Source organism: Mirounga leonina, unplaced genomic scaffold (genome assembly GCF_011800145.1).
Source record: "Mirounga leonina isolate KUSES-001 unplaced genomic scaffold, KU_Mleo_1.0 Mir_82, whole genome shotgun sequence".
Taxonomy (NCBI): Eukaryota; Metazoa; Chordata; class Mammalia; order Carnivora; family Phocidae; genus Mirounga; species Mirounga leonina.
The window spans coordinates 39,191,913-39,218,914 of record NW_023270825.1 but is presented as its reverse complement, the minus strand read 5'-3'; the positions used below and the strand labels follow the sequence as shown (position 1 = coordinate 39,218,914).

The window sequence follows — 27,002 nt, the reverse complement described above, 5'->3', positions numbered from 1 at the left end:
TTTCTTCCTTTTCAATCTAGATGTCTTTCCTCTCTTTTTCTTACCTACTTGCCCTGGCCTGAACCTCCAGTATAATGCTGAATAGAAGAGTGGACATCTTAAAGGGAAGCAGTCAGTCTTTCTCCATTAAGTTGATGTCAGTCTTTTACCATTAGATATGATATCAGCTATTGTAGATGTTCTTTTTTTTTAAGAAGGTTTTTTATTTATGTATTTGTCAGAGAGAGAGAGAGAGAGCACAAGCCAGGGGAGCAGCAGGCAGAGGGAGAAGCATGTTCCCCCCTTAGCAGGGAGCCCAGTGTGGGACTCGATCCCAGGACCCTGGGATCATGGCCTGAGCCAAAGGCAGAGGCTTAACCGACTGAGCCACCCAGGTGTCCCTATTGTGGATGTTCTTTACCAGGTTGAAGAAGTTCCCTTCTATTTCTGGTTAGTCTTTTTATCATGAAGGGTGTTGGATTTTGTCTGATGTATTTTCTATGTCTATTGAAGTGGTCATGTGGTTTTTGTCCTTTAATCTGTTAACATGGTATAATACATTGATTTCTGGTTGTTAAACCAACCTTGCATTCTAGAACTAAATGCCATTTGGTCATGGTGTATGATCCTGCTTATGTGTTAGAAGATTTGGCTGGCTGGTATTTTTGTGTGATTGATATTTATATGTATCTGTAGCTTTCTTTTCTTGTCATGTCTTTGGTTTAGATATAAAAATAGCCCTGACCTCATAAAATGAGTTAGGAATTTCATACTAATTATTCTTAAATGTTTGATCATATTTCGTATGTACCTTAAATATTTTGTGGTATGTAGTATTTTGTAATATGGAAGCCATCTGAGCCTCAGCTTTTCTCTGTGAGTAGCTTTTAAATTACAAATTCAATTTCTTTTTACAGGTCTGTTTAGTTTTTCTATTTCTTCTTGAGTTGCTTTATGTTTTTCAAGGAACTTGTTGGTTTCATCTAAGTGATCAAATTTATCAGCATACAGTCATATTATTCTCTTATAATCCTTCTAATTTTTTTCTGTTAAGATTGGTGGTATAAAGTTATCTCTTTCATTCCTGACTTTAGTAATTTGAGTCTTCTCTGTTTTATTCTTTGTCATTGTAGCTAGAGGTTTCTCCATTATATTGATCTCAAAAAAAACCAGCTTTTGGTTTCATTGATTTTTTTCTATTGTTTTTATATTCTCTATTTTATTAATTTCTGCCCTAATCTTTATTATTTCCTTCCTTCTGCATACTTGAGGTTCAGTTTGTGCTTTGTTTTCTAGTTTCTCTGGTTTCCTAAGGTGGAAGATTAGGTTATTAAGATCTTTTTTCTATATAGGCATTTAAAGCTAGCTATAAATTGCCCTCTGAGCACTGTTTTAGCTGAATCACAAGTTTGGTATGTTGTGTTTTTGTTTCATTCATCTCAAAATGTTTTCTCATTTTTTTGTGTGATGTCCTTTGACCCATTGGTTATTTAGTAATGTGTCTTTTAATTTCTTTTTTGGTAAGATTTTATTTTTAAGTAATCTCTACACCTAACATGGAGCTCAAACTTACAACCCCAAGATACTCTACCAACTGAGTCAGCCAGGCACCCCAGCAATGTGTCTTTTAATTTCAAGATTCCTTTATTATTTTTTATTTCTATTGTTGATTTAATTCTGTTTTGGTTAAAGAACATACTTTGCATGATATGTATGAACATACTTATATGATTTCAATCTATTAAGATCTGTCTTATGACCTCTGTTTCTTAATCTATAAAATACTTTCTAAAATAAGGATGAATTAAGGATAGTTATATTTACCACTTCTGGTTCTCATGACCTAACAAGCATATAATGCAAAAGTTAGTCAGCCTTAAGATATCCTAGTACTCTGTTGGTTCTCTTTGGCATTACTTTTTTTCTAAGAGAGCCCAAACTTTTAAAAATGTAGACTCATTTATTACTTGTGAGGTTGGAGAAAATTATAACAAAGAATCTCATATAAGGGCTATTTCCTCAAAAATATTGCAGCAATAATAATATACAGTTTTCCTTATATGATCTTGAAAATTCATGAAGTCTTTCAGAATAAAAAAAATCATTTTTACATCTCTACAGGTTGGTATCATGCGTGATCGTCTGATTCAGTTCATCTCTAAGCTGCAGTTTGTTGTGACCATACTTTTGGCATCGTTGACTGAGAAAAAACGTCGAAAGTCAACCACCACTTTATGTATACTCAACATTGTCTTCTCTCCATTCGTGCTGGTCTTCATCGTTTTCTCTACGCTGCTCTCCTCTCCCTTACTCCCCCTCTTCACCCTTCCTTTGTTCTTGGTGGGCTTTCCCCGACCTGTTCGGATTTGGCCGGGAGCAGTGGGTGCCACAGCCTGCGTGTGTGCAGACACAGTGTACTACGCCCACATGGTCCCACGTCTGACCGCTGCGCTGCAGGCTGCAATGGCCACTGGGAGTTTAGGTAAGTAAATAGGTTGTGCTTAAAAAATCCTCACGAATACATTTAAAATACAAAAAAGTGAATATACAGAAGAAGTCTTTTGATCCAACCATTATATAGATTCTACTACTTTGATGGATGGCAGAAGGACTATGAAATAGAAGTATCTCTCTTGCTTCTTATTTTGAGGTAAATAAAGTCATAAAAATAGTAAGGGGAAGTTTCATTAGGGTGATTTGACATTTTTTAAAGAAGATTTTCTTGAATAAAATCAGGTTATAGTCCCACCACTGAACCATGAAAACACCTTATTCTCCCCAAGTTTCCATGAATTTATAGTGAGTTCACTGCAAGTAGATGCAATGGCTTAGGTCCATAAATAGTAAAAACTAGCTTTATATAATATCAGATTGAAGGACTTAAGGGAGTTGGTTCGTATCTTATTAGGTACCGTACAGCAACCTAAGCAGTCTAACAAGGGTACAGGGCAAGGTAACAAAAGCTGTGGTCAATGATCAGTAGCCTCCCAAAATGAAGTACTATGCAAGTACCAGCAAGAAAATATATTTTTTTATGAGGATGAACTAATTTTATAAGTCAATGCTTTCATTGTATGCTAACTACAAATTCAACTATATTGTACTTCTTGAGGTTGGTTTTAAATAATGCCCAAGCTGATGACAGTAGTATGTTGTCTCCTACCATATGCCTTAGCCCTTGAAACTTGTTTTAGAAATACCCAGTGACATCTTGGCAAACCGATGCCAGGTAGAATAGCAATTTCAAATTAGAATTTTAATGAAATGCTTACTTGGATTGAACTTTTCTAATTATCTCTTTGTTATCTAAATGTGTGAGGTAATTTAGGAAAAACTTTGTAGTACAAATTTTTTAATGAATAATCATTTTTCTTTCTCATAGAAAATATTCTACACTTTTAACCTTTTCATCCAGTTCTAATTAATGTTTATTATATAATACTGTGTCACTTGTAAAAATACCTGTGAGGTTTGACTTATATCTAAAGTAATAAATACCTGAGGTAGAAATTATACTTTATTATCAAATCAATTACACTCAGCCAAGAAGTGTGTTATGAAGTATCCCTGGGGGGGAAAAAACAGTGAGATAACATTTCACACATATCTGGTTGACAGAAATGTAAAAGTCTGACATTACCAAGTATTGGCTAGGGTATGAGGAACAGGAACTTTTCACACCCTGCTGGAAGGGAATATAAATTTGTATAATAAATACACCTTGAAGAGTAAACTAATAGGCTGTAGTAAAGGTGTACGTATCCCATGGCCTAGGGATTCAGTTTTAGATTCCATAATTCTAATTAGATTCTAATTCTAGAGAAACTTTTGCACATGTGTTTTGGGGGTCTCCAAGCCCATATCCAGGTTTGATGATTCACTAAGAGGACTTGTAGAGCTCAATATACATTTGTACTTGTTGCTACGATTTATTATAGTGAAAGGACGCAGAACAAAATCAATGAAGAGAAAAATTACGTGGGGTAAAACATGGCGCAAACTTCCAGATGTCCTCTCCCAATGGAATCACACAGAACATGCTTAATTCCCCAGCCACACATTGTCACAAGATGTGTGATATGGTGGCTACCAGAGAAGTTTATTTGAGACTCAGTGCCTAGGGCTTTTATTGGGGCATGGTCACATAGGCACCCTCTGCCTAGCGTGTACCAAGATTCCAGACTCCCAGAAGGAAAGCAGGTATTCAGTATAAACTGTATTGTTTGTACAAACTGGACACAATGAGACTTTTATCAGGAAGGGTGGTGAGAATTCTTCTGAAACTCAAGTTCCCAGATGCCAGCCATCAACCAACTTTGCAAACAGGACTTTTAAAGGGTAGCAGTCAGTTCTGCTATGCTAACTCTTTACTGTACAGCATGTTGTCTAAGCAGACTTGCACAGAGGTAATCCCTGCAGTATTATGTAAAACAGAAAAAAATTGGCAATATATGGAATGTGTTTATTAACGAGAAATGAATATTCAAATTTAGCTGTAATCATACAGTGAATTCTCAATTGTAGGTACGAGTGACTTGAGCTATTTGCAGTCAACATGCTCAGATCTCAGAGATGTAATGTTGAGAGAAAACTAATTTTTTAAAGTTTTTGTATAGTGTGGTAGTAGCATTTTATGTAAATTTTTAGTACACAAAACATTTTTGTATGTGTGTTCATAAAAAATGTCCAAAATGCTTTAAATAAATAATTAATTTGAAGTTGGCTTTTATACATTTTTTACATTTAGTACTTTTATACTTTTCCTACTGTATTTAGGATTTTATATAGCAGGTTCTAATTTGTTGTTTCTCTGGAAAATATATCCTTGAATTTTTATGTAGTATTACCTATAGATTTTCTCTTTTAACTGTTCCTATTCCTGTAAAGAGCTTAATTTAATGCCCCCTGATATGCAATGAATAATTGTTTGTATTCTTGACATAGAGAATAAAAGTAGCTATGAGTCAGTTCCAAGTGTCTTATCAGTTTTGAAGATTCACATGGCAAAATAAAACAAGCTTGAATATTACTTACTTTTTCTTTTTTCTAATTTGTTTTAGGTCTCCTCTTACCTGGGTCTCATTACTTGGGCCGTTTTCAGGATCGTTTAATATGGATAATGATTCTAGAATGTGGTTATACTTACTGCTGTATTAACATTAAGGTCAATGTACATTTGAAACCTCTCTAGTATTTTTGTAGCACATGTGTAAAATTTTACCTGTTAGAGACACATCATACACTTAAGAGCTCAACTTAAGAGTATCAAGTAATTACCTGTGAAAACACCTAGGGATTTTTAAAGTGTATTTCAGTATGCACATATTGATAGGTAGACTAGTGTTGATTGTATAATAGAGCATAGTAACAAAATGTACCTGCCCCCTTTTTGTCCAGGCTTGTTCTTTATATCCTTATCTAGTTGTGCATCTCAAAAGTGTGACTCAGTAATATTTTTTCACTCCTATATCACATAAGCATTCTCAACTTAATAAAAAACCTCTTCTGATCCTTACTACCCTACCTGCTACACCATGTCTTTCTCTTCTTTTTAAAGCAAGATACCTTAATAGAATTGCTTATAATCAAATCTCAAATTTCATTTCTCTCATTTTCTCTTCAACTTACTCTGTTTTTGACCCTGTTACCTATTACTGTACCAAAACTACTCTTGTCAGCGTCTCTAATAACTATCACATTGCCAAGTCCAAAGATCAGTTCTCAGACCTGGTCTTATTTGACCTGTTTGCAGCATTTGACACAGTGCCTTCTTTTAGCTTGTTTCATGGGTCAGTCCTTGTCAGTCTCCTTTGATGGCTCCCTCTCTTTTCCTTGACCTCTTTTTTTTTTCTTTAAGAGTTTATTTATTAGAAAGAGAGAGAGCACGATAAAGGGGGAGAGGGAGAAGCTGCCTCCCCACTGAGCAGGGAGCTAGAATCAGGGCTCAATCCCAGGACCCTGGGATCAGGACCTGAGCCCAAGGCAGACGCTTAACCGACTGAGCCACCCAGGCGCTCCTTTTTTCCTTGACCTCTTAACATCAGACTACCCCAGAGCCTAGCAGTCCTTGGTGACAACTCCATCCTTCTGGTTGTTCAGCCCCAAAACATTTGGGCTTTAGTTCAGTGATAGTTCACTCCTGTTTACCTTCATACCCCATATGCAGTCCAACAAGAAATCCTGTTGGCTCTTTCTTTAAGCCATATCCTATATCCCACCACTTCTCACCATCCTACTATTAGCTATCTTTATCTCTTTCCTGGGTAATTGCAATACCGCCTAATTGGTCTCCCTGCTTCTTTCTACCTGTGCCTCCCTATAGTCTGTTCTCAACTAGAGTGATCTTTAGTATCTAACTCATTTCATGTCACTTCTCTACTCAAAACCCTACAATGGATCTCTTTTTTAATTCAGAATAAAAGCCAAGGCCCTAAATGGTCAGGCTCTCTATTTCCTCTTGGCCTCATCTACTGCTTGAATCCTCTCACTCTACTCCAGCCTACTGGCTATTCTCTCTACCTGGAATGCTCTTCCTTCACATAACCACACAGCTAACTCCCTTACCACCTTCAAGTCTTTACTCAAATGTTACCTCAGTGAAATCTACTATTGCTATCCTATTTAAAATTGTATTCCCACTCCCTTTCTGGCACTCCCAGTCCTCCTTGGCTGGCTTTACTTTTTCTATTTTTCTAGCACTTATACCTTCTAACAAACTATATAATTTACTTAATTTCGTTGTTGAATGTCTGTGTCCCTTTACTCTATAATGTAATTGTCACAAGGGCAGGGCTCTCTGAAGGGATATATCCTAAGCCCCTGGAACAGTGTCTGGCACATAATAGGCCCTTGATAAATATTTGTTGAATGAATAGTGGTGAATGAATGAATTTTTTGTCTTAGCACAGATGGGATAAAATTGCTGGTGACTAATAGGCTTTTTCTTTAGCTCAGTGGTTCTCAAAATTCAGTTCTCCAGATTAGGAATATTAACATCTCCTGGAGCTTATTAGAAATGGACAATCTTGGGTACCACCTCAGACCTTCTGAATCAGAAACTAGAGGAGGGCCCAGCAACCTATGTTTTAACTACCCTCCAGTGATTCTGACTCAAAGTTTGAGAACCTGGTCTAACCTGTATAAGTAAGAGAAGGCAAAATCTCATGCAGAATATTGAGGGCATAATAAAAAAAAAATGTTTAAAAAATATTGAGGGCATTTTCATTGCTTAATTTAGGCTCTATTTTTAAAATGGTATATTTTATAATGCCTAATAATGTGGGTCCTTTACTGATCTTTTGTGCTCTTATTATATGTGTAAAGATACACTTTTTGATGGCAGTCCTTTTTTCTTTTCATTTTTTTGGACACAAGGTGGCTTAGCAGTACCATCTTACCATCATTTATATGTTATGTGCTTTAAAGTTTACAAAGCACTTTTTTAAAATTTATTTATTTATTTTTTAAATTTTATTATGTTATGTTAGTCACCATACAATACATCATTAGTTTTTGATGTGGTGATCCACGATCCATTGTTTATTTATTTTTAGAGAGAGATTGTGAGGGGGGAGGGGCAGAGGGAGAGGTAGAGAGAATGTGAAGCAGGCTCCATGCTCAGTGCAGAGCTGGATGTGGGGCTTGATCTCACAACCCTGGAATCTTGACCTGTGCCAAAATCAAGAGTCCGATACTTAACTGACTGAGCCACCCAGGCACCCCAACAAAGCACTTTTATTACTTAAATCTTCACAACCTTATGTGCTAGGATTAGTTTTCTTTGAAAGAGAAAAGGAATCTCAGGATAAGTGATCTACTCAAGATTGTGTGCAAACACCTGGTAAAGAGCCATGATTTAAAAATGGCTTCTGATGTTCACATTCCATGTTCTTTCTCTGGATCCTAATACAACCTGACAGCAATGTCTTTTATTAAAGACACTGGTAATTTTGTAAAAATGTATAAATAAGTAAACAATGATAGCAAGTAAACAGTGATCTGATGCATCCTCTTCAAGTGATTCCTTATAAAGAAGTAATAAAAATGTGTTTAAAATTCACATAAAAACACATTCAGGGGTGCCTGGGTGATGCAGTCGGTTGCATATCAGACTCTTGGTTTCGTCTCGGGTCATGATCTCAGGGTCATGGGATTGAGCCCCGCATCGGGCTCCGCACTGGGCACAGAGTCTGCTTGGGACTCTCTCCCTCTCCTACCCTTACCCCCCTCAAATGAAAAATCTTTAAAAAATAAATAAAAACACATTCATGGTGTTCATTCTGTCAACATATATTTGTTGCATACCAGTACTGTGTCAAGGACTGGCTTAGGCACTGCAGACATAGTAGTAACCAAAAGAGAGCTGCTTTATGGAATTTACATTATAGTTGGAGGAGACAGACAGTAACCAAATACATAAATCTGTATGATGATAATGTTATTATAATTAAAAAACTGGAACAAGAAAATGATTGAATAAATTATGGCATATCCATACAGTATAATAATGCTGTCATATAAAGTAGGATACAAAACTACTGTATATGCTACATCATTCCAATTTTGCCTTTGCCCTCCAAAAAAATTTTATATTTAAAACAGTTTTGGGGGACACCAGGGTGGCTCAGTCAGTTAAGCATCTGCCTTCAGCTGGGGTCATGATCTCAGGGTCCTGGGATCAGGCCCTGCCTCAGGCTCCCTGCTCAGCGGGAGCCTGCTTCTCCCTCTCCCTCTGCCACCCTCCCTGCTTGTGCTCTCTCACTCTCTCTCCCTCTGTCTCTGTCAAATAAATAAATAAAATCTTAAAAAAAAAGTTTTTTGTAAGTGTGATTCAACCTTCACTATACATACAGTCTTTCAAAATTATGGTCGTAGCCAATTAAATTGTTTTGCCAATTTCTAGCGGCATGTCTATAATTTCTTTTAAGATAGCATAATTTTTCGGGCACCTGGGTGGCTCAGATGGTTAAGCGTCTGCCTTCGGCTCAGGTCATGATCCCAGGGTCCTGGGATCGAGTCCCACATCGGGCTCCTTGGGAGTCTGCTTCTCCCTCTGCTTCTCTCTCTCTGTCTCTCATGAATAAATAAATAAAATCTTTAAAAAAAAAAGATAGCATAATTTTTCATCTCTGTATGCTGCATCAAGTGTGTTAAAGTGCCAGTAAGTTTGAGTAAAGGTATAGCTCTTCAGTTAAAGAAATTTTTTTGCATTTTCCATATTTTCATTATGAGAATCCAACCCATGGGCATATACAAAAGTAGTTGCTTTTCTCTGTGTAATAACTGATCATAAGCTCAAGGACCTCTTATTTCTTCTTTAGGGGCTAGAATTGCAAGAGACATCGTGTCATACTGCTGAAGCTCAAAGAGTTGATGAAGTTTTTCAAAGTGCCTTTGAACAAGAATATTCAAGAATATGTCCTCTGAATGAACACTTTGGAAATGTCTTGACACCCTGTATTGTTTTGCCAGTAAAACTCTATTCTGATGCCAGGAATGTTCTATCTGGCATAATCGATTCTCATGATAGTTTAAAAGAATTTAAAGGTGACCTTATCAAAGTACTTGTGTGGATACTTGTCCAGTACTGCTCCAGAAAGCCCAGCGTGCAGGAGGTTGTTCACAAAACTGAAAATAAAGGGAAAGCATCTCTAATAATCCTGCCTGCTTTGAATGCTTCACCACAAACCCAATCCCCAGAAGACACAGATAGTTTAAATTCAGAAATTTTGGATGATTGGTCTGATGATAATGTTTTTGGTGATGAGCCAACTATCAGAAAAGGAAAAGAAGAAAAAGATCAATTAAAAGTTGTATCAGGTATAAATTTGCCTATTCCAGGATCAGTAGAATCACAGGGGGTTGGTGATCATTCTATAGGCACAGTTCCTGAAAACAGTCTTTACAAGTCAGTTATATTGGGATACCCTGTTGTTGACAAAGGAAAACAAAAAGATGTGGCATATATCCCTCTCGTGGAATTCAGTTGTTCTCATTCTCACTTGTTAAGCTTACCTGAAGAGTGGACATCTAACTGTTTGCCTAATTCCAAAATGAGGGAGATGAGCTCATTATTTCCAGAAGAGTGGTACCAATTTGTTTTAAGGCAGTTGGAATGTTTTCATTCAGAACAAAATGCTTCAAATATCCTGGAAGAAATTGCAAAGGACGAAGTTTTAAAAGACTTTTATGTTCATGCAGTAATGACTTGTTATTTTAGTTTATTTGGAGTAGACAATATGGTTCCCAGTCCTGGTCATATATTGAGAGTTTACAGTGGTGTTTTGCCTTGGTCTCTTGCCTTGGATTGGCTCACAAAAAAGCCAGAACTGTTCCAGCTAGCACTAAAAGCTTTCAGGTAATTCATTTTGATTATACATAAACTATGACTGACAGAAAAATATTGATTTTTTTTAACCTAGAAGGAGATACGTCTTCATTTCTAACTACAGAAAATAATCACTTTCCTAAAAATGAAAAAAAAAATGCTTAGTGTGTACTGTAAGTATATCAGGAGTACATTTTAATTTCTACTTCCTTTTTATTTATGTGGAGAACCTATTTTTCATATGGCTTATTGGATTTCTTCACTTTCACTTCACTCCATCATTTCTCCCTGATCTTTTTATCTGAAATATGTATGATTTTAGTGCAATGTCTTACAAATATCGATTGAACAAACTATTCATCTATAAAGTTGATTTTATAAATTTTATTTAAAATTCTAAAGTTCTTTGTTTCTCCATTTTCAAGGTATACTCTGAAACTAATGATTGATAAAGCAAGCTTAGGTCCAATAGAAGACTTTAAAGAGCTGATTAACTGCCTTGAAGAATATGAAACTGACTGGTACATTGGTTTGGTATCTGATGAAAAGTGGAAGGAAGCAATTTTACAAGAAAAACCATACTTGTTTTCTCTGGGATATGACCCTAATATGGTAAGGTTAAAAATGTGTTTTTAAACATTTTCATATATTGACCTTAAAGAACTAAAGTATTTGAACTAAGTGTAAGTGATAGAACATTCTGGATATATTAATTGTATCATTAAGGCATTTTGTGACTTTATGGCCAACAGAGTACAATCCTAGAATGACTGATTATTTACTTTTGCAAACCTAATATGAGCTCATTAAAAATGTGTAGCCATTGTGCAGTAACTGACCTATAAGATAACCAAGTAAACTTAATTTTCTATAACATCTTTGACTGAGTGGATTATATTCCTATGCCAAATTTGAGTCATGAATTATCACTTTGGATTTGACTCCTAGAAGAAAAATTATAAGTGGCAAAATATTCCTTTTGCTGATATCAGTGTTTTATCTGAAGCAAATCTGACCTGTGAAAATTCAGAGACTCCAGATAGGGAATAACTTTTTTTTTTTAAAGAAATTAGTAGCTGTTCTCATTACGTTTAAACTGTCATCAGGTGTGCACAATGTGATTCAATGTTACACGCTCATTGTAGGTTTCATATCTGGCATTGCAGCTCCATAGATGTGCTCCCCATCAAAAATAATGAAAGTTGGTTTTAAAAAACAACCATTTAAAGACTTGGAAATGGTCCTAAGGGCATATGCAAATGAAGAAACATTTATTCAAAAGTTTCAACTAAAACCCAGGAAGAATAGTGAGAGACTATTCCTTCCCAACTCAACAAGACAGAAACTCCTCAGACTGATCTAAACAAGAAGGGTCTCCTCTCATTTCAGCTCTTAGTTGGAAGACTGTTTTCCTGGGAGAGTCAGGGCTTCACATTTCTTCTCTTACCTCCAGCTACCTGTTCTGAGGCTGGGTTCTGGGTATGTGTACTTAAGAGATGAGAATTCCTTTCTGGCCAACCCATCTCTTTGGATAGAGGCTTTACTCTGGAGTTGGTGCCACTGAGAATAATGGGGCCCTGGCCACCCTTACCTCCTTGGAAGGTGGAGGTTCCACACTGGGAGAGGCAAGCCAAGAAGACCTGAGGTTACTGCTCCCCTTCTACCTCCTAAAGCAGAGGTGTCTCTCAGAGAGAAGCATGCCATTGTCTCACCCCCAGATACGGAGCTCTGGCTAAGACATTTTGCCCAGTGGGGGAAGCAGACCGTTAAAAACGGAGAACTCTAAATGTCTCCCAAAGGAAATTATTTTACTTGCAACAGTGTGGATACATTGACACCTAAGATGCTCTCAAAAACAATGGAGCTTGTGGTAAAGAGTAATTAAGGGGCTACTGGTAAATTTGTTAGAGACATAAACTAAACTGTAAGCTGAATAGGTAAATAGAACCAGGGAAAGAAACAGTAGAGAAGAGCCCTCCTGGGGTCAAAAAATGTGCCCACGTTTAATTGGATCAGTCTATGAAACAATTCACTTCCCAGGTCATTGTTGAAAACATAAAGCAACCACCTGGCAATCATTGGAGCTTAGCAGCTGGGTGTGAGCAATTAATAGATGAAGAGAGCCCTGCTAAAACCACTGCCATCTCATGGTAACTGTGGACATTCACAAGGCTGCAGTCCCTGAGGAACCAAAATCAAAGGCTTCACACTTGTGGGGGAAGTAGGGATTAACTTCACTAAAGTCATCCAGCCACTTACTAAACTAATAAGCAAATAAATAACAAGCCCTGGGGTGGGGGAGGGCAGGGGTCAATGCTCAGAATTGTGGCGGTGTTATATAAAATGTCCAGTATTGAACACAAATTATAGGACATAAAAAGAAACAGGAAAGTCAGACCCAAACACCAGGGGGGAAAATTGCCTATGAGTGATTAGATGTCAGGTTTAACAAAGATTTCAAAGTAGCCATTATAAAAATGTTCAAAGGACTGAAAGAAACCATGCTTAGGGGTGCCTGGGTGGCTCAGTCATTGGGCATCTGCCTTGGGCTTGATCAGGCTCCCTGCTCTGCGAGAAGCCTGCTTCTCCCTCTCCCCCTCCCCCTGCTTGTGTTCCCTCTCTCGCTTTGTCTCTCTCTGTCAAATAAATAAATAAAATCTTAAAAAAAAAAGAAAGAAACCATGCTTAAAGAAGAAAACAAAGTGGATATAGAAGGAAAATACCTCAATAATAAGGTCACATATGACAGCCCACAGCCAACATCATACTCAATGGTGAAAAGCTGAAAGCTTTTCCTGTATGATTAGGAACAAGACAAGGATGCCACTCTTGCCACTTTTATTCAACATAGTATTGTAAGTCCTGCCCCAGCAATTAGGCAAGAAAAAGAAATAAAGTCATCCAATTTGGAAAGGAAGAATTAAAACTCTCACTATTTGTAGATGAAATGATATTATATATAAAAAGTCCTAAGTACTCTACCAAAAAACTTAGGAATAATAAGCGAATTTAGTAAAGTTAACAGGATACAAAATCACTACACACAAATCTGTTGTGTTTCTATACACCAATAACAAGCTATCAGAAAAAGAAGTTAAGAAAATAATTTACAATTACATCAAAAAAATAAAATACCTTGGAGTAAGTTTAACCAAGGAAGTGAAAGACCTGTACATTGAAAACTATAAGACATTGATTCAAGAAATTGAAGAAGACACAAATGGAAAGATGGATTGGAAGAATTAGTACTATTAAAATGTGCATACTACCCAAAGCAGCCTACAGATTCACTGCAATTCCTACCAAAATTCCAGTGGCATTTTTCACAGAAATAAACAGACAATCCTAAAATTTATATGGAACCACAAAAGACCCCTAATATCCAAAGCAATCTTGAGAAAGACCAAAGGTGGAAGCATCATGCTTCCTGATATCAATGTATTGTTAGGCCTGTATCATATAGAAGTGTGATATATTTGCCAATAATTGCAGAATGGAAGTCAGTGGAAACAAAGTTGTATTAAGCAAAAGAAATGATTCCAGATGATAACTTGAATCCATAGGAATAAAGGAGAACCAGAAATGATAAAAAGTTAATGTAGCAAAAGCAATAAATATATACTTGTTCCCTTTCAGTTTCTTTAAAAGACATAAAAGTATGTAAAATGGTAATTATAACAATATATTATTAGGCTTGAAACACTATAGATGTAATATGTATAACAATACCACAAAAAGGGGCAAAAGGAGAATAGAATTATACAGGATTATTGTTTCTTATCTCACCAGAATTAGTGTAAACTAATGCTGATTCTGGTAAGTTATTTATGGCAAGCCCTAGAGCAACCACTGAGGAAGTAACTTATTTTAAGTGAAAAAAAATCATTAAATTAAAATTCTTTATTAGAAGATATACACTCAATGCAAAAGAAAGCAGTGAAAGAGGACTAGAGAGACAAAAAAAAGTTGAGATATAGAAGACAAAAGGAAAATGACAGACTTAAATCCTGCTATATCAATAGTAACATTAAAAGATTAAACAGCTGAAAGGCAGAGATTGTCAGACTGGATAAAAGAACAAACTGAAGGGGCGCCTGGGTGGCTCAGTCATTAAGCGTCTGCCTTCGGCTCAGGTCATGATCCCGCATTGGGCTCCCTGCTCCGTGGAGAAGCCTGCTTCTCCCTCTCCTACTCCCCCTGCTTGTGTTCCCTCTCTTGCTGTGTCTCTCTCTGTCAAATAAATAAATAAAATCTTTAAAAAACAAACAAACAAACTGAAAGTAAAAGGGTGAAAAAGGCATATCAGGCAAGCAGCAACAACAAGAAAGCTGGAGTACCTATACTATTGTCAGAAAATAATAGACTTTGAAATAGAAAATGTTATTAGAGATTAAGAAGGACATTTTATAGTGATAAAAGCATCAGTCCATCAGGGAGCTAGAACAATTATATACGCAGCTAACAATGAACCACCAAAATATATGAAGGAAAATTGACAGAAATGAAGAGAGAAATAGACAATTCAACAATAATAATTTAAGACTTCAAAACCCTACTTTCAGTCATAGATAGAACAAATAGGCAGAAGATCAACAGAAAACAGAATGCTTGAACAACACTATAAACCCAAAACACCAAACAGACATCTATAGAATATTCCACCTAAAAACAATAGGTTTCCATGTACACTTCTGAAGTGTACATGGAACATTCTCCAGGATAAATCATATGCTAATACATAAAACAAACAATACATTTCAAAGGATTGAAATACTAAAAAGTTTATCCTCTGACCAGAAGGAAATGAAATTAAAAATCGGTAAGAGAAAGATATTGAGGAAACTAGCAGATATGTGGAAATTAAACAACACATGCCTAAGTCGCTAGTAGTCAAAGAAGAAATGAGAATATACATTGAGATGAATGACAAGAAGACACAGTATACCAAAACTTGTGAGATGCAATTAAAGCAGTCTTCAGAGGAAAATTCATAGCTTTAAAATGCCTATTTAAAAAGAAGATTTCAAATCAATGCTTAACCTTCCGCCTTATAACACTGGAAAGAGAAGAGTAAACTAAACTTAGAGAAAACAGAAGAAAGAAATTAATAAAGATAAGAAAGGTTATTATGAAATAGAAAATGAAAAAAAGAGACATTACTACTGACCTTATAGAAATAAAAATGATTATAAAGGAATACTGTGAATACTTGTATGCCAGTGAATTATATAACTTAGATGAAATGGACAAATTCCTACAAATACAAACTACCAAAACTGACTCAAGAAGAAATAGATAATCTGAACAGATCTATAACAACTAAAGAGATTGAATTAGTAATCAAAATACTAACTGTAAAAAAAATCTGAAAACTATATGGCTTTGTTACACAATTCTACCAAGTATTTTATTTTATTTTATTTTAAGACTTTATTTATTTATTTGACACAGAGAGACAGCGAGAGAGAGAACACAAGCAGGAGGAGTGGTAGAGGGAGAAGCAGGCTTCCTGCTGAGCAGGGAGCCTGATGCCGGGCTTGATCCCAGGACCCTGGGATCATGACCTGAGCCGAAGGCAGACACTTAATGATTGAGCCACCCAGGCGCACCTCCCCCCCCCACAAGTATTTTAAAGACTAATACCAGTTCTTCACAAACTCTTCCAAAAAAAATAGAAGTAAAAGCACTAACCAATGCATTTTTTAAAGCCTGTATTACCCTGATACCAAAAGCATATAAAAACATTACAAGGAGGGAAAACTACAGACTAATATCTTTTATCAAGGTGGATGCAGAAATTTGTAACAAAATAATAGCAAACTGAATCCAGCCACGTATAAAAAGAATTATACCCCATGACCAAGTGGTATTTATCCCAGGAATTCAAGGTTTCTTTAACATTGAAAAACCAATTAATGTAATATACCATATCAATTGAATTAAAAAAAAACATGTAATCATCTCAGTAGAAACAGAAAAAGCATTTGACAAAATCCAATACCCTTTCATACTAAAAATAATTAAACTAGGAGTAGCAAGGAGTTTCATCAGTTTGATAAAGGCATCTATGAAAAACCCACAGTTAACATCATACTTATTGGTGAAAAGCTGAATGCTTCCCTTAAGATCAGTAGTAAGACAAGGATTTCATTCACCATTTTTATTAAACATCATATTAGAGATTCTAGCCAAGGTAATTAAGCAAGAAAAAAGAGATACTCAGATTAGAAAAGAAGTGAAATTATCTCTGTTCACAGATAGCATGATCTTGCATATAGAAAAATCTAAGGAATCCTCTAAAAAACTTAAAACTAGTAAGTTCAGCATGGGTACAGGATACAAGATAAACATAAAAAAATCTATTGTATTTCCATACACTAGGAATGAACAATCTAAAAATGAAGTTAAGAAAACAATTCTACTTAATAATAGGAAGAAATTTAACAAGAAAAACATGAAACATGTTCTCTGAAAACTATGAAACATTGTTGAAAGAAATAATTTAAGATTTAATAAAATGAAAAAACATCCTATGTTCATGGCTCAAAATGATACAACAATACTCCCCAGTTGATTCACAGATTCAGTACAATCCCTATCAGAATCTCAGCTGGCTTTTTTGTGATATTGGCAAGCTGATTCTAAAATTTGTATGGAATTTCGAAGGACCCTGAATATACAGAACAATCTTTTTTTTTTTTTAAGATTTTATTTATTTGACAGAGAGAGACATCAAGAGAGGGAACACAAGCAGGGGCAGAGGGAGAGGGAGAAGCAGGCTTCCCACGGAGCAGGGAGTCCGATGCCAAACTCGATCCCAGGACCCTGGGATCATGACCTGAGCCGAAGGCAGACACTTAACAACTGAGCCACCCAGGCACCCCTATACAGAACAATCTTAAACAAAACTGTCAGACTAACACAAATTTCGTAACTTTGTACAAACCAACAGTAATTAAGACAGTATGGCAATAGCATAAAGATAGAGATATAAATCAATGAAATTGAATCAAAATCTAGAAATAAATCCATATGACTATGATCAACTGATTTTAACAAGGGTGCCAAGACCATTCTAAGGGGAAAGAATAGTCTTTTCAACAAATGGTGTTGAGACAGATAGCCACATTCAAAAGAAGGTCATTGGACCCTGTATTAGTTTTCAGAGCTGCTGCAACAAATTACTGCAAACTGGGTGGCTTAAAACAACACAAATTTATTCTCTCACAGTTCTGGAGGTCAAAAGCTTGAAATCAAGATGCCAGCAGGGCCAATCTCTGTACAGAGGCTTTAGGGGAGAATCTTGCCTCTTCCAGCGGCTGGTGACTCCTGGTATTCCTTGGCTTGTGACAGCATAACTTCAATCTCTATTTCTGTCTTCACATGGACACCTTTCCTATATCCCCCTATGTCAGTTCTCCTGTCCCTTTCTAAGGACACCAACCACTGTATTTAGGGCCACCTAAATTGAGGATGATCTCATCTCAAGATTCTTAATTACACCTGCAAAGACATATTTCGAACAAGATTTACAGGTACCATGGATTGAGGCTGAGATACATCTTCTTTGAGGGATACCATTCAACCAACTGCAGGCCGTTACTTCATACTATATACAAAAATGAACTCAAAATAAATCAAAGACCTAAATATAAGAGCTAACACCATAAAAATCATAGAAGAAAGAGTGAATCTGTATGATTTCATATATGGAAGTGGATTCTGAGATATAACACCAAAAACATGAAAACAAAACAAAACAAAAATAGATAGGACTTAATCAAAAGTAAAAACTTTTGTGCTTCAAAAGATATAATCAAGAAAGTAAAAAGACAACTCACAGAATGGGAAAAATATTTGCATATATCTGATAAGGGACTTGTTACTAGGATATTTAAAGAACCCTTACAATGCAATAATAAAAAAGACATTTTTATTTAAAATATGAGCAAAGGATCTCTATAGATATTTCTTCAAAGGAGATATACAAATGGCACAATAAATAAGCCCATGAAAAGATGTTCAATATCATTTGTCATGAGAGCAATGCAAACCAAAACCACAATGAGATATCACTTCATACAAGGACATACTACAATGGCTGAAATCAAAAAGTCAAATAAGTATTGGTGGGGATATGGAGAATTAGAACTCTAATACAGTGCTGGCAGAAATGTAAAATGGTACAACCATTTGGAAAATATTTTGGCAGTTTCTTAAATGATTAAAGTTAGAGTTACCATGTGACTCAGTAATTCCACTCCTAGGTATATACCCAAGAGAAATGAAAGCATAGATCCACATAGAAACTTGTACATGGATGTTTATAGCAGCATTATTCATAACTGACAAAAGATGGAAACAACCAAACTATCCATCAAGCAACTTGTGGTTTATCCATACAATGGAATATGTATGGAATATCCATACATACAGTGTGGCTTATTCATCATAAAAAGGAATAAAATATTGATATATGCTACAACATTAATGAGCCTTGAAAATATTATGTTAAAAAAGCCAGTCACAAAAGACCATTATGATTCCATTCATATGATAATTCCATCAAAGGCAAAACTATAGAGATAGAAAGTACATTAGTAGTTGCTTATGACTGGGAGAATGAAGGGATAGAGTAATAGCTAAAGAGCACAAGTTTCTTTTTGAGATCATGAAAATGTTCTAAAATTGTGGAGATAATTATATATATTTGAATATACTAAAAAAACTATTGAATTATATACTTTACATGAGTAAATTGTATGGAATGTGAATTATATCTCAATAAAACTTTTAAAAAGAGCCTATTGTGTGACTGTCCACTGTCTACTATTTATGACTTATGCATTGTTGAGGCCAGATGGGGTGAAGGAATAGAGAAGGAAAGAGAAGTAGATGAGATTTTGCTGTTTGGGTTATTGGCTGTCATTTCAAGCTTATTCAGAGAGCTACCGAATAGAGGTGATTCTTGATTCTGAAGACAAGTAACTCATGTGTATATTTTAATGCACCATTTTCTGTTTAAGTTTGCCTAACTACAATGGAATTTTTCTCTAAGTTTATAAATAAAATGTGAAGGCCTGAATATAACTTTTTCTTCTCCTCCCCCACCCCCCTTTTATACTTTAAAGGGAGTTTACACTGGGAGAGTACTTACCCTTCAAGAATTGTTGATCCAAGTTGGGAAGTTAAATGCTGAAGCTGTTAGAGGTCAGTGGGCCAATCTGTCATGGGAATTGCTTTATGCCACAAACGATGATGAGGAGCGATATAGTATACAAGCTCATCCACTACTTTTAAGAAACCTTACAGTACAAGCAGCTGATCCTCCCCTGGGTTATCCAATTTTTTCTTCAAAACCTCTTCCCATACATTTGTATTAGAGCCCATTTTGACTTGTAAGTGTGTTGTCATCAAATGAGATGTTTTTATTTTTTCATTTTAGAAAAGTAACAACGTGATTCCTCATAACTTCACTGGACTTCTCTTTCTCCTCCTACAAGTCAGATACCTGAGAAAAGCTAAGCTCTGTAAAGTTGATTCTCTCAGCTATCTTAATGTTTAAAAAACAAACTGTCTAACATAAAAGAAGTAGTTGGCCAACATTTGCGCCCTATGCATTGTGGTAGGCTTTAGCAAATATAAAACATTTGTATAAGATTAGGTAATGAATTTATTAATGCTTTCTTAAATATGTGATAGGTGGCTTGCCTTATAGAAGTCAACAACTATGTAATTTTTACATTCCTAGAAGATATACACACATATCAGTGTTTTTATGTAATGATAGTGGATCCTACTGAAGGTTGCATAATGTATATTTATTTATTTGAAATATTAAATTTTATAGTATTTTCAAAACTTTGTGCTGTTTTGTTTTGACATTTAATATGGTCTGAGTGTTTTCATATAATCTATTCATTTTCTTTTCATATACTTCAATTCAGAAACCTTAAAAACTTTTTTTAAAGATTTTTTATTTATTTGACAGAGACATAGCAAGAGGGGGAACACAAGCAGCAGGGAGAGTGGGAGAGGGAGAAGCAGGCTTCCCACAGAGCAGGGAGCCTGATATGGGGCTCGATCCCAGGACCCTGGAATTATGACCTGAGCAGAAGTCAGACGCTTAACGACTGAGCCACCCAGGCGCCCCAAACCTTAAAAACTTATAATAAAACCTCTTCCAATAAAATCTTTTTCCTTCCTTTCCCAGTATCCTTTTGATATATGTGGAAGGAAATGGGTTTATCTTGTTCATCAGGATTAACAATGTTTGGATACAACATAATGAGTGACTGCTAGAGGCCATTCCGTAGATCTGGCTCCTTAAGCATTTCTTTTCAGTTGAATATACTGCTTCTGAAGAATGATTTAACCCAAATGACTAGTGGTTACTAGTGTCTTAGGTATCTAAAGGCGGAAAGAAATGGGAGAAAATTTTTCATAACACAATAAGGACTTTCATTCTTTTGCTGTTTATAGATATAGAGGAGATTGGTGGTTGCATGAGGAGGAGGGTAAGGGTGGATGAAATGGATGAAGGGGATCAAAAGGTACAAAGTTCCAGTTATAAATAAGTCATGGGGATATAATGTAATGGGGATATAATGTAAAGTATGGTGACTATATCTGAAAGTTACTAAGAGTAGATCTTAAAAGTTCTCATCACAAGAAAAAAAATTTTATAACTGTGTGGTGACAGATGTTAACTAGACTTTGGTGATCATTTCACAATATAGTATACAAGCTCATCCACTACTTTTAAGAAACCTTACAGTACAAGCAGCTGACCTTTTAAAAAATCATTATAAGGGGCACCTGGGTGGCTCAGTCGTTAAGCATCTGCCTTTGGCTCAGGTCATGATCCCAGGGTCCTGGTATCGAGCCCCGCATCGGGCTCCCTGCTCCGCTGGAGGCCTGCTTCTCCCTCTCCCACTCCCCCTGCTTGTGTTCCTGCTCTCGCTGTGTCTCTCTCTGTCAAATAAGTAAATAAATAATAAATCATTATAAGATTTTATTTGTTTTATGCTTTTTTTTTTTCCTAAAGAGTATACTTACTGACTTTTATGAGGCAATGGCAAATAATATTAGAATGAACAGTTGGGATGCTAAGAAGGAAGACATAGATGTTTACTAGAATATGGTTATAAAAAAAGATTAAGAGAGGTCTCAACATAATAACCTAAGTTCCTACCTCAAGAAGCTAGAAAAAGAAGAACAAAATAAACCAAAAGTGAGCAAAAGGAGGATAAGAATAAAGAACAGAGATCAATGAAATTGAAAATAGGAAAACAATAGAGAAAATTTTAAAAGCAGTGGTTCTTTGAAAAAGAAAAAAAAAATTTGATAGAATGAAAGAACTCACTAGAAATCAAGCAGCCATTAAAAAGATAATGAGAAGAGAGGCAAGATGGCAGAAGAGTAGGGGACCTTGTTTCATTTGGTTCCTTGAATTTAGATAACTATCAAATCATTCTGAACGCCTATGAATTCAACCTGAGATGTAAGAAAAGAATTGGTGGAATTCTACACATAGAAAAGCAACCACTTTTTGCAAGGTAGGAGGTGCGGAGAAGTGAATCAGAGGGGATATATCGGAAGATAAATGGCGGGGCGGGGGAGGGGGGCAAGGGAGCTCCCCTAAACCAGCTACCAGAAAGTGATATAGCTCCGGAACACAAAATAGGAACTTTTAGAAGTCTGCTCCAATTAGAGACGTCCCTGCCTGAAAGGCGCTCAGGTGGTGAAGCAGGACAAAATCTTAGGTGAGACCATGTGGTCTCAGGATCTCCAGGGTCACAGAAAGAACGGGGATGCCTGAGCCAGCAGAGTTCCCAAGCATCAGAGTGGGGAAATCAGCTATGGTCAGCAATCCTGGGAAGGGGCTCTCAGCTCGGTTTGCCATAAATCGCAAACCAGGGCACAATCCAGCGACTGCACTCCATGCGGGGGACCTGCAAAAGGCAGAAACATGGTGACCCTCCGCCTTCCCCACAATAGGCCCATGGCAATCCTCCTCCTTCCTCCTCCTGGAGGAATGGCACAAGTCACACCACAGAAGTCTGAAGAGTTTGATGCACACAAAGACTGCTTTTCCCTGAGGGTGTACTGAACAGTGAGGGTGATGATCTTTCAGCTCCGGGGCTGGAGATTGGGATGCCACCATGTTTATTTTCATCCTCTAAAGTGGCCCAGAAAGGCTTCAGGGAACAAAAGCAACATAGAACAACCCAAGCAGCTTACACAGAGCCCTGCCCCCTGGCAAGGGTGGTGCCACTCCACCTAGGCAAAGACACCTGAGAATTAGCCCCTTACCCAGAGGACCAGCTGGAACATCAGGGGAATACCAACTTTACCAAGCACACAGAACTGCAAAACTCCAGCAATATTCTAATAGTATATAGAATTTGAGGGTTTTTTTCTCATGATTCTTTTATCTTTCAGTTTAAAATTTTCCTTTTCTTTTTTCAACTAGTTTCTTACTTTATCAACTCTTTGTTTTTAAGTCTTTTTTTAACTTTCATTTTTACATTTACATTTTATATTCTTCATTTTTGTCTTCCTTTCCCTGTATTCAATTTATTTTTGTATATATATGTATGAGTTTTGCTTTCTTTACAATTTTGGGATTTAGTGTCTTCTAACAAACAGACCAAAATACACCCAGGACCAAGTGGAGCACCCTGTTTTGTCCACCTGGAAGATTATATTCTCTCTTTTCTCCTCCCCCCCCCCCTTTTTTTTCCTTTTATTTTTTGGTTTCTGACCTCTTTGGATTTATCTGGTGTGTATTTCGCTTGGGTTCTGGTTGATATTTTTTATTTTGTTCTCTCATTTGTCCATTCTTCCCTGGCCAAAATGACTAGAAGGAGGAATTCACAACAAAGGAAAGAACCAGAGGTAATAGTATCTGCCACAGATCTAATGATATGGATATAAGTAAAATGTCAGAGCTGGAATTCAGGATAACTATGATGAAGCTGGGCTTGAAAAAAGCATAAAAGACACTACAGAAACGCTTAGTGCAGAAAAAAATCTAATCAGGCCAAAATTAAAAATGCTTTAACTGAGATGCTGTCTAAATTGGATGCTCCAACAGCTAGGGTAAATGAGGCAGAAGAGTCAGTGACATAGAAGACAAGATGCTGGAAAGGAAGGAAGCTGAGGAAAAGAGAAAAACTAATGGACCATGAGGGGAGACTTCAGAAATCAGCACTACCATAAAGTGAAACAATATTAGAATTATTGGGGTCCCAGAGAAAGAAGAAAGAGAGACGGACAGAAGGTATATTTGAGCAAATCATAACTGAGAACTTCCCTAATCTGGGGAAGGGAGCAGGTATTCAAGTCCAAAAGGTAGAGAGAACCCTCCTCAAAAATAATAATAGACCAACATGCTGACATACACTAGTGAAGCTTGCAAATTTCAGAGATAAAAGGAAAATCCTGAAAGCAACTCGAGGCAAAAGCTTCTTAACCTACAATGGTAGAAACATTAGGCTGGCAGCAGACCTATCCAGAGACCTGGCAGGCCAGAAAGGACTGGCATGATATATTCAGGGTACTAAATGAGAAAAACATGCAGCCAAGAATACTTTATCCAGCAAGGCTGTCATTCAGAATGGAAGGAGAGATAAAGATGTTCCAGGACAAACAGAAACTAAACTAAAAGAATTTGTGATCACTAAACCTGCCCTGCAAGAAATATTAAAAGGGATCCTGTAAGTGAAGAGAGAGCCCAAAAGTAACACAGACTAAAAAGGGGAACAGAGACAATATACAGAAATAGTGACTTTACAGGTAATACAATGGCACTAAATTCCTATCTTTCCATAGTTACTCTGAATGTAATTTACATTCATAAATTTGATAACTTAGAAAATTAATCAATTCTTGAAAGCCACACACTCCTAAAACTCAACCAAAACTAAAAAAAGATGAAATAGACAATCTTGATATACTATAACCATTAAAGAAATTGAATTTTTAATTTAAAATCTCCTAAAAAAGAAAGGATCTAGATTCTGATGCTCTGGTTTCTTTATTTTTAGATTCATCCATGTTGTTGCATGTATCAATAGATCATTCCTTTTTGTTGCTGAGTAATACTCCATTATGTGGAATATTCTACATTTTGTTTATTTCATTCATCTGTTGTGGACATTTGGGTTTTTTACAGTTTGGCACTATTATGTAAAAGCTTTTATGAACATTCATTTACAAGTCCTTGTATGGACATATGCTTTCATTTCTCTTGGGAACATACCTAGGACTAGAATGGCTGGATATATGGTAGGTGCATGTTTAACTTTTAAGAAATTGCCGAACTGTTTTTCAAATCAGTTGTATAGATTATTTTACATTCCCACCAGCAGCATCTGTATATAAACTATGAATTTCATTTGTATAAACCCTAGAAAATGCAAACAAATCTATAGTAACAGAAAGTACATCATTGGTTGCCTGGGCCGGGGTAGGCAGGGCAAGTAATTACAAGGGGCACAAAGGAACTTTGGGGACTGATGGATATGTTTGCTCTATTGTCTAATGGTTTCACAAGTGTGACCATATATGTCAAAATATATCAAATTGTATACTTTAAATATGTGCAGACCACAGTACATCAACTATACTTCAGTGTTAAAATAATAATAGGTGTTAAAAATAATAGGATGTTTATTTTGTTTACTTAGTAGGATATGTTATTTAGCCCTGGAATAACAGATTGTGACTGAAGTCTCATGTGCCTTACTGGTGCACCTAGTAGTTGAACAGACTAAGCCTAAAGCCATAGCTTCTCCTACTAACTCTTCTAACCATCTCACCAGCTGTCACCTTGCACAACCCCATCTCTGCCTCACTTTCAGCATTGATAAAATGAGCACACCATTTCCTTCCTATTTCCAAGGGCCGTTTGAGATAATGGTTAGGAAATGAGAGTCCAGGGCAAAATAATAAACTTTTTAAAAACTCAGTATGTGAACACTTGGTTTCACAGCTCTTGACTATCTTTGACAAAATGAACTTTGACAGAAAGCTGCCTTTCCATCTTGGGTTGCTCACAAAAAAGATCAAGGAAGAGGGGGTTTATACACATAAAAGTATATGATTGTACATGTCATAGAAAAACACCATACGGGTGAGTTTTTAAAGATCACTTTATTTATGCCTCTTCTACCCTTCATTGGCAGGAGTAATTGAGCAAACTAAACTCATTTTTCCTTCATCCTCAAACCACGCTAATTTCAGTCTCTATGAGTTTTCATTCATGACATTCTGGAAGGCTGGCATACTCTCAACAAACCCTAAACACCAGCAAGCACAATGACAAGGTCTAGAGATTTTGTGACAAAACAAAACTGACCTGCACTCCAATCTCTTGAAACCTTTGTCTAAATTCCACCCTTTCAAGGCTCAGTGCAAATCATCTCCACAAAGGATTTCCACACTATTCTATATGCTACAGAGGGGTTTCCATAGTGCAGTGGTTAGCATATTCACCTCGCACTATTCTATATTCAAATCTCTCCCTTTTCTGAATTATTTGTGCTGACAGTCTATACCATGCCACATGACAATGCTATTTTGTAGCATTCTAGAATTGTTCCAACAATTCACCTTTTTAATTTTTACCCCAGGTGCAGTGTATTCAATTAGTCATAATGCCCATTTTCATCACTGGTTGTGCAAGAGCCCTCTTGTGTATTTCATTTTATCCCCATACTGTACCCTCTTTATTCCGTTGCTGCTGTACCCCATGGTCTACCTCTGTCACCTTCCCCCTTTTGTAAGGATAGCCACCCGAGGGCCTCCAACTTACCCAACAACTATTCCAGTTCTTTTATGTATGTTGACTATAGCTAAACTAACTGCTTATAAAACAGGAACATGTTTTTCTTCTGTTACACCCCTCTTGACAGTAGACAGGCAAGGAATATTTGCTGGTTTTCTGTTGTGGCCTATGTATGTTTTCTACTGTCAAGTGGTAAAGATTAAAGTAATACTACTAGTGGGGCGCCTGGGTGGCTCAGTCGTTAAGCATCTGCCCTCGGCTCAGGTCATGATCCCGGGGTCCTGGGATCAAGCCCCGCATCGGGCTCCCTGCTCGGCGGGAAGCCTGCTTCTCCCTCTCCCACTCCCTCTGCTTGTGTTCCCTCTCTCGCTGTGTCTCTCTCTGTCAAATAAATAAATACAATCTTAAAGTAATACTACTAGTAAAAAAAAGTAAAATTAATAACTAGAGTAAAGCGTTGTCAATGGGGTCTTCCTGAGCTGAGTTTACTCCTGGCTTTACCCCTTACTAGCTCTGTGACCTTGGGAAAGTAATACCTACTCGCTTTGAGCATCTCTTTCTTCCTCTATAAAGATGGATAATACCACATACCTTAGTGGGCTATTATGAGGAATAAATAAATTAACTCACACAAAGCCCCTTAGTACAGCAAACGGCATATGACAGGGGTCTAATAATGGCTGCTATGAGCCCTGTCTACTGCTTCAAATTATAGTCATTTGTACCTGTCAGCTCTTCTAAGAGTGTGAGTACCTCAGGGGCAGGTCCATTTCAGATACTTCTCTATTATCTGCTCATTATTCTGCACTCTGCTTCGTGTAATGTTCCATACATTTATGTTTACTATAATTCTTTGGTTAGCATTCTACTAACCTAGATTTTAAGAATATATGCTAGAGTATT

The 27,002-nt window shown here is 36.6% G+C and overlaps 1 protein-coding gene across 4 annotated transcripts in view; it reads left to right on the top strand.

Annotated features, from left to right (window-relative positions):
* Positions 1-20,275, top strand: part of PCNX4 (pecanex 4) — a 41,310-nt gene extending 21,035 nt beyond the window's left edge. Inside the window, exons 7-12 of one of the 4 annotated variants that reach the window (XM_034993210.1) lie at positions 2,101-2,461; positions 5,040-5,143; positions 9,300-10,336; positions 10,732-10,918; positions 19,438-19,516; positions 19,752-20,274. In XM_034993210.1, the coding sequence (XP_034849101.1) occupies positions 2,101-2,461; positions 5,040-5,143; positions 9,300-10,336; positions 10,732-10,918; positions 19,438-19,516; positions 19,752-19,759 (1,776 nt within the window). In that variant the 3' untranslated portion in view covers positions 19,760-20,274. Of the gene's footprint in view, positions 1-2,100; positions 2,462-5,039; positions 5,144-9,299; positions 10,337-10,731; positions 10,919-11,451; positions 13,143-19,437 lie in introns of those variants that run through there. The other 3 variants (XM_034993209.1, XM_034993213.1, XM_034993211.1) reach the window with 3 other exon arrangements.
* The last annotated feature ends 6,727 nt before the right edge of the window (positions 20,276-27,002 follow it).